General features: G+C 35.1%; 1 protein-coding gene across 11 annotated transcripts in view; it reads left to right on the forward strand.

Annotated features, from left to right (window-relative positions):
- SLC38A1 (solute carrier family 38 member 1) overlaps positions 1–11,011 on the forward strand; it is a 56,464-nt gene that overhangs the window by 41,899 nt on the left and 3,554 nt on the right. For all 11 annotated transcript variants that reach the window (XM_015593164.2, XM_025050304.1, XM_015593163.2 and 8 more), the window contains 9 exons: positions 1,408–1,481; positions 2,918–3,010; positions 3,338–3,419; positions 4,430–4,512; positions 5,874–5,932; positions 6,054–6,173; positions 7,395–7,474; positions 9,070–9,170; positions 10,409–10,527. In XM_015593164.2, coding sequence (XP_015448650.1) covers positions 1,408–1,481; positions 2,918–3,010; positions 3,338–3,419; positions 4,430–4,512; positions 5,874–5,932; positions 6,054–6,173; positions 7,395–7,474; positions 9,070–9,170; positions 10,409–10,527 — 811 coding nt within the window. The remainder of the gene's footprint in view (positions 1–1,407; positions 1,482–2,917; positions 3,011–3,337; positions 3,420–4,429; positions 4,513–5,873; positions 5,933–6,053; positions 6,174–7,394; positions 7,475–9,069; positions 9,171–10,408; positions 10,528–11,011) is intronic.

Genomic DNA, 11,011 nt, shown 5'->3' on the forward strand with positions numbered 1-11,011 from the left:
CATATATCCGTACATACGTGTGTGTGTGTGTGTGTGTGTGTGTGTGTATGAATGTATTTCTTTAGTCATATCTTGACTTAAATTCCCCTTTATTAGCTGGTCCCCTTTATTTATTAACCTTCACCCAAAGTGCTAGGTTTTCTTTCTCCCAGTATCTGTTACCTCTGCTAAGCTCTGTCCCTCTTATGTTTTCTGTCCAATCTCTGGCAGCCCATCTGCTCTACAGTTGACCGTTCTATACTCCCCTTTTATCTCTTCATGGCTATACTGAACATAGGAGAAATAAATTGCTGTAATACCTAAGAGCTAAGGAGCAGTCTTTCTGCCTGGGGCAAGGGAAGGCACCTGAGGAAGCGACATCTGAGCTAGGTCCAAGGGCAGTGGTTCAACAGGTGTGCAGGGGGAGAAGGGACTGGGAAGAGACAGCCTGCACAGAGAGACCTGTATGATGTGCCAAGTACCTGTTAATAGCACTTGCAAGAAAAATAATTGCCTTAATTACTCAAACACAGAATCAGTTGCAGTAATATATTGTTCTAGGGATGTTTTTCCCTCCATCAGGAAGTGAGTGGTTTCATCTGGGGGACAAGAAATTTTTTCTTTGTAATAAATAGGCTTTATTTTCAATTACTATGTTCTCTTTAACCAAATTATTTAGAAACAACCTATGTAATCTCCCACATCATTTTAACTGTGCTTTTTCTTGTGGAGTGTTTGGTAATGAGCCAGATGTACTAAAACAAAAACATGAGTTCATTATTCAAAAAAGTATTTTCATTGTACTCGATCATTGAAATTTTCCCATCAATTAAAAGAGATACTTATTCTTTTAAGAGGAACTAGGTGCAAAAAAAGTGAATTATCTCAGTGGTCTGATGTATAGACTCAAAAATAGCCATGAAGTAATTAGATGAAAGGAACTTAAGACATCATTTGACTTGTGTCTCTATATTATAGTGGAGAAATCTAGGGATGGGAGAAATGAGCTAGTTGCCCAAAGTCACATGGTCGCTGACCTAAGGGTCTCTGAAAGCCTTTCCCTAATCCCCACAACCCTTTCTCACACTTTCTTACTTGGATGTAACATAAACGGCACCACAGACTGCAAAGCTTTCTTTCTAAAGCTATTTTAACGTCATCCCAACTGAAATGGTACCAGAGAGCTATTTAGGCTTTGAGTTACGTAAAGGATTTGAACCGTTAGTTATTCAGATTCTAATGAGCAGTTCTTTATTTGGTAGAATGTTTTTGTCCAGGATTTTAAGGAGGGTGTGACTAATAGGTTCCAAAATTTGGATACAATCAACAAATAGCGTTAACCATATAAGTAAACCTTTGTCCTTCTAAAATGTAAGGTCAGAGTATGTTCTTTTATAATTATTACAAAACTTATTTTCTTTGCTTTAGGATACTCTTGTCTTCAGTGACACTGCTGTCTATATATTCAATAAACCTTCTGTTGATCTGTTCAAAGGAAACAGGTAAACTGATAATATGTCTAATTTTGTTAAAGCCAGAGTGAATGATTTTGATGCTAATATTGTGAACAAATTGATGCTCTCCCTGTTCAGCAACTTGATTATTAAAGAAAAAGAGTACTTTGACATACAGTCACTGTAAGACCTATAGTAGAAGTTACCTAGAGATATTCATACAGCAACATATAAATTAAATTGTCATGAACAATGAGCAATAGTGTTGTCTTTTAATGGAACCCACAATTATGCCTGTTTTTCTAGTTTAAGATGACTTCATTATAAGGGCTTTGGTGTTTCCTTGAGTCTTTATAAATTCAGAACACAGATCCCATGTTTTTATATTATAGCCTCTGAGTTTTAAGGTAAACAGAGCTTTCATTCTCTTTTGTACATATTCCAAGGAGAAAATGCTACTCCCAAGTCAATGTGGGATTGAGTGTGCTATAAAAAGATTTCAAGTTCTCTGGGCAGTATAATACCTGAAGTGTTTATTTTCTATTCCTGGGATATGAGATTATGTTTGTAATAGTTTGACTTTTACATGAGCTAAAACCACGTTGGCCAACTATTACTGTATATAGATGACTGCATTTAACTGGAACATTTTGTGATAAATTGAAGATCTAACCACTGTCTAGTTTACAGTCTTACGAGAAATTAAACAAAGCTTTAATTTAGCCTGACTCATATTGCTTTCTGTGGACCTTTTGAAAACGTGAGCCGAACTGTCATAAGGAAATATAAACACTTTTTAAAAAAATGAATGGTTTAGAATCTTAGTATTTATTGAGATGAGCTAATTGAATACTTTAGAATTTTGCTATAGCCAAATTGTTCTTTAGACAGACTTATCTACTACTGTCTTTTGTGAGTTACATACCTTTGAACTAAATTTTAGAATTTTGATGTTGTGACTATTACATGTTTCTAAGCTTGTTATTATATTTAGGACACTTAAGGCATCGGTGGAATATTATTAGGATAATTCTTGTTAGGCTAATCAGTGCAGGTAATTAATTCAAAAAGAACCTTTTGTCACAACTATCAGAATTTTTATTTTTAAATCAAATCTTTATTTTAATGATACTCACCAAACCTGAGAATGAGATCAGAGTGGGAATTTCCCCCCATTAAAGTAAAAAGCCTACTTAAGGTACTGAAAAAGAAGCCTTATGACCTAATAGTTTAATTATAATGCTTTTGTAGCCAATCTGAAAAAGGAGAAACGGTGGTCATGTCTGACATTTAAAAATGTTAAGAGGTTGTTTTATAATGAAAATGCCTTAACCCTTGCAAAGCCAAGAAGACTATTTATGTGATTTTGAGAAAGACATGAAATAACTTGGGTAATAGTCAATAGCATGATGAAATTTTGACTATCTTTTTTAACTGTTAGAGTCCTGCCATTTCTTGTATTCTCAAATATGATTTTTAAATAGGCTGCATGGTTTATGAAAAGCTGGGAGAACAGGTCTTTGGCACCACAGGGAAGTTTGTAATCTTTGGAGCCACCTCTCTGCAGAACACTGGAGGTAAAAACAAACAAACAAAAAAACTGCTTTTCTATATGTAACTTTAAAGTAGGCGAACAGTATTATCTTCTCTAATTCTGGTGGTTGGGTGACCACATGAATTTTAACCAAATTCAAGAAGTTAGCATTCTCATTGCCAGAATGGCACATGGGAAGTAAAACAGAAACAGCAGTCACTTATTTAAAACCAAAGATGCTGCGAGAGTTTCTAAAGCTGTCTTTGTGTCTTGTCGAAAGTTAGTCTAAGAACAAGCTGGTAACCTTTTATATAGCTTGCAACATGAGCCTTAGTATCTTCTTTCTAAAAATGTTCTCATTTTCCTCTAGCAATGCTGAGCTACCTCTTCATAGTAAAAAATGAACTACCCTCTGCCATAAAGTTTCTGATGGGACAGGAAGAGACATTTTCGTAAGTTATAGTCCATTTTTTTAATAGGATAACTAAAATGTTTTTAACTTAAATGTGGGCTAACCAAAGTTTTTGTTTTATAAAAATTGCAGAAACAAAGTTTTCCCTAGCCTCTTTTTGTTTGTTTGTTTGTTTATTGTTTTGATAACAAATTTCTCTGGAATTATATAAATGAGGGAAACAGGGAAAACCATTTGAATATGAACATTTAAAGGTAGATTCATCTGTTATGTTGCAAATGGTAGATGCTGCATTTTTCTAAAGGCCTGAAATCTATATCTGATTTTTGTGAAATAAAACAGATATGGAGTATTTTTAACACAGAAGCGGAACATACAAGGAAATTAAGACCCTAACCTCTTTCTTAAAGAAGGGACACAGCATTCTGGGAGCAAAATTTACATGAGTCAACCTCATTAAAGATGTAGCTAACTCTGGAAACTGTTGCAGCTATGTTTGGCACACCTGTTACGTTTTGACTCTTTCTTATTTAACAGTTCTTGTCAGTCTTAGGTTCTCTGTTTTCTCTCAAGGGAGACTCATAGAAGGCACAGTTCTTAGTGTTCTGTAATCAGGATTCAAGGTCAAATACAAGAGATTACGAAGAAAGCAATGCCTATCTGCGGTGACTTGTTTTTCGATGATATTAGCCTAACAAAACCAAAAGGATTTTTCTTTTTAAATAATTGATAAGACAAATTGTAATCTGACAGAATGCAATGTGTTCATTCAGCTTTGAAACCACATAAATAATTCAGAGGAATGCCACATTTAGCCAATGGGAGAGGAAAAGAAAACAACATCCCTTCTTCCATCACATGGGAGAAAGACAAAAGTAAATGAGTCGTGGTTGGGTTAAAGTGTTTGGATAAAATTTGAATAATGATAAAAAATTAATGTTAATAATTAATAATAAAAAATTAATTAAAACATACCGAGAAATTTTACACTTAAGAAAAGAAATGTCATTTTCTGAGAAAATATGACCTAACCACTTAAATGTCTTTCAGAGCCTGGTATGTGGATGGCCGTGTTCTGGTGGTGATAGTTACCTTTGGCATAATTCTCCCTCTGTGTCTCTTGAAGAATTTAGGTGAGGAAAGATCTTGTTCTTATCATGGTCTCTACAAGTGCCCAGATGAATCAGAAACCTAAAAAAATGAACAACTTTGTTCTCTACTTTCACTTGTAGGGTAAAAATTAAGTGCATGATAAATTACAAGTATTAATCAATCTCAACTTTAATATGGTCAGTAAGTGACTTCCTAAGCAATCCTTCTACTAAGCTGTGGAGGGGAGAAGGGAGGTTCTGTGGCCAGCAACAGATAGTGCTGTTTCCAATCACACGACTTACAGGCTATTCAGAGAAAAGTCCAGAAAAAGGAATTCTCTTTATACATGGTCTCCAATAACTTGATTATTTAAACAAGTAGATTTTAAAATCTTATATTTATATCCAAAAGTATAATGAATCACTCTTAAATTATCAGTCTATCCAATCTCAGTTATTTGCCTCATTGAAAGGGGGAGAGAGAAGTGAAAAGTCAAAAGTGGTGAACAATCTCTAAGTCACATCTACTTGGTTTTGACTTTCAGCGTGTGTGCTTGTATTCGGAGTTAAGAATGCCTGATGTTATGGGAATTTCGTACATTGAATAATGTAGCCACACTGCTATCTGGTCCAAAGCCTCTAAAGGCAGATATTTAAAATTCTTCCCAAAATGATTGCTAATCACAGTTTTTTGTTTTGTTTTGTATGAAAAATATCAAGCCTCTGTAGCTGTTCTGGAAGATCTATAAATAGATTTTCTAAACTACTTAAAGAAATCTGTGTTTAGGCTTTTCAATGTATATATACATAGCTCATTTCAGTTTAAGTAGAGAAGGGCTCTTCTCCCCCAGGGATGAGAATAGTGCAGCCCCCCAGAGGCCACTTAATTCTTCCTTTCTGGAGATTGCAGTGGTTGGAGATCTCCCAGGCATTCTAAGGGGAGCAAGGTAAAGATACCCAGATGCTCAATTTGTCCCTAGAAATCACCTCATCTCCTCTGTGCATGCCCTTCACCTGGGAAGAGAAATATTGTGGCTGATATTCATTATGCACACAATAAATGCATAATAAAGAATAATGGATATGGCCATAAGTATCCATCAGAGTATAGCAACAGAGACCTATGTCTAAATTTGGGAGGCTCTTTCCCCTGGATTCTGGGAATCTGTGTTCTCTAGTGTGTCAGGGAGAACTGGAATCAAAACACATAATGTTTTTAATTAAAGCTGCCCTTTTTGCCAAATAAAGCAGCACTATCAAATAATAAATAAACCTTGTATTCAATTTAGCATGTATGTATATTATTGGAACCCCAAACTATGCTTGAAAAAATACATTGAAAGAAATAAGGTGATGGATGACATAATAATTTTTTGAAATAATTTTTTAAAATCTTTTTTTAGGGTATCTTGGCTATACCAGTGGATTTTCCTTGAGCTGTATGGTTTTTTTCCTAATAGTGGTAAGTGTTGGTTGAAATAATTGGTTGGTTTTGTCATAGTATAATGTCATGCAACAGTTATTCATTATTTGGATTTATTTAATAAAGTCTATATAGATTTTCCTATATTTTTTAATACCAGGTTATCTACAAGAAATTTCAACTTTCCTGCAATGTTCTGGAGCTAAATTCAACAAACTCTGCTGCTAATTCAACAAATGCTGACATGTGTATGCCAAAATATGTTACCTTCAATTCAAAGGTAAGTTTTCTTAGCCTTTAAATATAAAAAAGAGCATTTTTATTAAGGACATTATAGTTCTCATAGTTGTAGTAATTACGCTATTTTGAATGTATTTGCTCTCAAAAGAACACGATACCACTGCTTCCAAACTCAATCCATTTAGAGACCTTTGAGAAATATACAAATATTATATTTCATGCTCCCTCTTACCCAGTTTACATGTAGGACAAACTTAAGCATTCTCTGTGAAAATCTCTTTCTCAATAATTATCTCAGCTCTTCTCTTCCTTATATATCTTTAAAAACAGATAAATAACATCTTTAGCCCACTGCTTCCTATCTGGTGGTGACAGAAAGGGAGACCTCAAACTTCTCCAGTGTGCACAGTTGAAATATAGATATCACCACAAATTGGCACTTAAGAAACTTTCATACTATTGAGATATTGTTAATAGTATGGGGAACAGTGGGCTATAGAACCATTTAGTCTGGGTTTTAAATCTTCAGGCAAGTTACCCAACTCCATGTATAAAAATGAATATTCTGTATCTTCCAGGTTTTTTTTAAGAATGTACCTGGTACAGTGCTTGGTGGAATTAGAGCATGAGAAATGCTACTTTTCCTTCCTTCTCTGCCAGGTTCTTCTTGCATAAGAAGTTATATTGAGTTTGAAAGTCTTATCTAAGAAAACTAAATAGATCTTTCTCTTTCTTTTTAACTCTAAGAATAAAGCCAAAGTAGTGAATATGGAAGTAATTTTTCTTTTTAGATGCCATCTTTTAAGTCTGATTTGATGAACCCCATATAGAGCAAAGAGCAGTACAATAGAGGTGGAAGTCCTAAGCATGTCACCTAACCTGTTGGAAAGAGCCAGAAGAACAGCAGTGGTCCGTCTTCTTCTCAAAGTTGTTGTAGGGACTCAGCAAGATAATGTAGGAAATGTGCTCTGTGACTGGCTAGTGCTATATAAATACGGGTCATGTTATGCCTGGAGTATGTAAAATACGCTGTAGGTGAGCTGAATCTAAAACTCCTCTGTGCCAAGTGCCTAATGTCTCAAGCTAGATAAGCTCTCTTAGAAAAGCTGCTCTTATTTTAGATATCAAAGCCCTCCTAATAACCAAATAATCCAGGGATTCCGAAGAGCTGTCAGATAAAAAGATAGCTTAGAAATACTGGAGCTGTATAATTTTATGTAAAAATACCTTTTCTTAATATTTATTTTTTTCTTTCAAATAGACCGTGTATGCACTACCAACTATTGCATTTGCATTTGTCTGTCACCCATCAGTCCTGCCAATTTACAGCGAGCTTAAAGAGTAAGAGATTTTTTTTTTTACCTTACGCATTTTATACCTCTCATTAATAGGTAACCAGACTTATGTAGTGAACCCCTACAGACTCAGCACCCAGCTTCAACATTTACTTTCTGCCATTCTTGAGCAAGTACTGTATTTTAAAAAAAAGAAAAAGAAAAAGAAAAAAGAACAAGAACAGGAAAAACCAGAAACCTGTAGTATATTTTGGCCGTAAATATAGCAAGTGGCCAACTATGTGAGCTTTTTTTCTTAATTTGGTTTTTCAAAAACTATATTACTTAGGAGAGTTCAAATAATTGTGTCACTTTATGTTCCTTGTGCTTATTTGGCAGGTAGATAATAACAATCTTCAGATTCATCTGTAAACTGCTAAATACATTGTATCTGACTTGCCTGTTGGTTTAGGTGGAAAAGGCTGGTAAATCAGGCAAAAAGAAATTAATTTTAAAACCACAAACCAAACAAGAGAATATTGTTCTTTATTTTAAACTATTAAGATGATTCTATGGATTTATTTTTGATTGATGTTCTAGAGAAAACTAAAGCTCTGCTTACAAATTCCCTCATGGGTTCCCTTTTGGCCTACTATTATCAGACTTTCTATATAAAAATAGTCATCATGGCACAGTCTTAAGCTCTGAAATTATATACAATATAGCTATCTATTTCCATTTTGAAACAAAAATAAAGCTTATTTCATTTAGCATTGAATTCACTCACGATTCTTCCTCTTTCATATTTAATTGATATAGATAAATTTGAAATATCTATGTCTACCTATCTAGGTATACATCAATGCTAACTTTATGATCCTATATTTAGGATATTTAAATATGTCTTTGGGATCTTTGTGATACCAAATTTAATAGTCCAGCTTTTAATTTGTAATTTTCTCATATGTGTACTTCTTAATTTTTCTTGTTTTTTCTGTTATGACACAACCAAATATGACTATCAATGGTCTATTATTGAAAACAAGTCTTGCAGATTGTTTGGGCAATTAAAGGAACTTAAAGATTCATCCAAACTCCAGAGTAAACCTGTCTTAAGAGATAGACCCCTCCATCATTGGAGCTGTGATCTTTTGGATACTTATTGCTTTGGAGACATACAGACTTCGAGGTGCATCTCTGGGGCTACTCAGTGAGAAAACTGGAACCTAAGAAGCAGTTTTAGCAACAGAACACTGAGGTCAAGTTCCAGCCCTGCCCCTGGCCTCTGGGTCTGGAAGAGCAGCATTTAAATTTATTCTGCCTTTTTTTCTTGTGTATGCTGGGTGTGGAGATAATATCAAACACAAATATTGAAAAATGCTCTCTGCCCTTCGGATGAGAACTCAATATTCTTTCAAAAGAATGGGGAAGAACACTCAAGGGATTGTTAGTTCCATGGATCTCTCTCACACACACAGTACCCATTCAATATAAGAGAAGTTATTCTAAACCAGTATAATTCCCCAGGGAAATTTCACCTAGTCAGATCTGCCCTACCCTGATAGAAAGAAAGTTAATATTAACACTTCCATGTTAAACACTGGTGCATGAATTCAATAACATCATTTTTAATTGTTCAAATTCCTTTATCTTTGTTTTTAGTCGATCACAGAAAAAGATGCAGATGGTTTCAAATATTTCCTTTTTCGCCATGTTTGTTATGTATTTCTTGACTGCCATTTTTGGCTACTTGACATTCTATGGTAAGTAATTTCTGTCAGTACATAAATGTAGAAGTTTGTAAGTAAATAGTAAAAATCAATATCAAAATAACTTTTAACATGATAGCCCCCAAAAAAGCAACCAATCTATCTATTGATTGATTTTTGCTGGTCTTTTTGTCTACTTAAAGCAAATGGCAATGGTTCCTTTACATATTCATGTAGACTATACAATGGAATAATTACTGAAATGATGTACTCTATTTTTTTCTCCTAATACTGTCCTTAAAAGAAACAGTATTTTATAAGCATATGACCTTTACTGAGGAAAGTTTGGAACGATATCAGAGAATTTCCTAATTGCTTTGCAAATTGGGTCAGATTCCATTAACAGAAAAGAGAGAGAGAGACAGATGTTGAAAGTGAGAAGGAGCAGAGTGCTACACTCATGACACTCTGCATTAATTAAAAATAAAATGCCTAATTGTTCACCAGAAGTTGGAGCCTTGCAAAGATTTGAAAGAATGACATAGAAAATTAAAAGGATTGTAATGTGAGGTGCAATGAGAAGCCATTGAAAGGAGACATGGAGGAAAGGCTTGATCTCTTGTCAAAGGAGTGAGCATTTTTGCTCTCAATGACTGCCATTCTTAGCTTTGGCTGTCTTTGAAATAACACTTTCTCAAGTTCAGAGTTGAGAAAAAGTTCTAAGTGGTACATAAACTAAATACTTAAAAAAAAACATAAAAGAAAAACTTATATGGAAGAGAAGAAATATTTCTTGATGGTGGTTAAGTTCCATTAGCATCTCTGTTGCTTGGCCACTGAAAGTTCAGATGTAAGAGGAGAGTTTGAAAGAGGCTCCAAATGACCTGCAGTCCACCCATCCACCTAGCAGGACTGTGGCTGTTTGGGGTTGTTTGATGAGTGGCACCAAGTGCGCGAAACTCTAGACTAGGGAGGGCTTTGTGCTCCAACCGTTGTTATTTTTAATCCCAGTTTATTCCTATGAATAATTTAGTATCTATTAAACATTCCCACTTTGTGTAGCTTCTTCTAGTGGTTGCTGTAAGTTCCCTTTAGTTAAAGTTACAGTGAACAGCGGGAACATGTCTCACACAGGGGATTTTTCTCTTCAACTCTATGAATTGTCTTAATTGACAGTTCAACACCCAGGTCATTGCTTTTCTTGGCCTTTGGTTTACAAATCCTTTGTTGTTAGTAAAAACTGATGTTTAGTGATGCGCTTTGTTTGTTTTTAACCTTTTCTGTCGTTTTAGAAACTGTGGAATCAAACCTCCTTCACAAGTACCAGAGTAAAGATGACATTCTCATCCTGACAGTGCGGCTGGCTGTCATTGTTGCTGTCATCCTCACAGTGCCGGTGTTATTTTTCACAGTGAGTAAAAGGCCTCAGTGCAATCTTGGAAAAGCTGAGGTCTCGCCTTTCCTTCTGCCTTCGGGAGCCTGTTCCAGGGAAAGCCTGTTACATGTAGCTTTCCTGCATCATTGAAACTGCAACAGGGAGAGATCCCAAGACTCAGTTAAGACTATTCAGAAGGAAAGTGGGATCGGTGAGATAGGGTGGCCTTTGATGGAATGACTCTTAATTCTAATTAATCTGTCCCTCTTCTTTACAGAGAAATATAGGTAGAATGTTTAAATTTCGATCATACACAATGAGAGAATATAGAAGGACCAGGAGAGAACACCCAGCCATAGATAAAACAAAAACAGAAAATATCCCCCCTATGGAAAAAAACCAATTTATAAATAAAAACGCTTATATCTTAAGTCAAGCCCCCCATCCCCGCTTCCCAAACTGTTAAGCTATCTATAAATTCACTAGCGATTACAAAACGTTTAACAAATCCCTGTGTACC

This window comes from Pteropus alecto, unplaced genomic scaffold, assembly GCF_000325575.1.
Source record: "Pteropus alecto unplaced genomic scaffold, ASM32557v1 scaffold196, whole genome shotgun sequence".
Taxonomy (NCBI): Eukaryota; Metazoa; Chordata; class Mammalia; order Chiroptera; family Pteropodidae; genus Pteropus; species Pteropus alecto.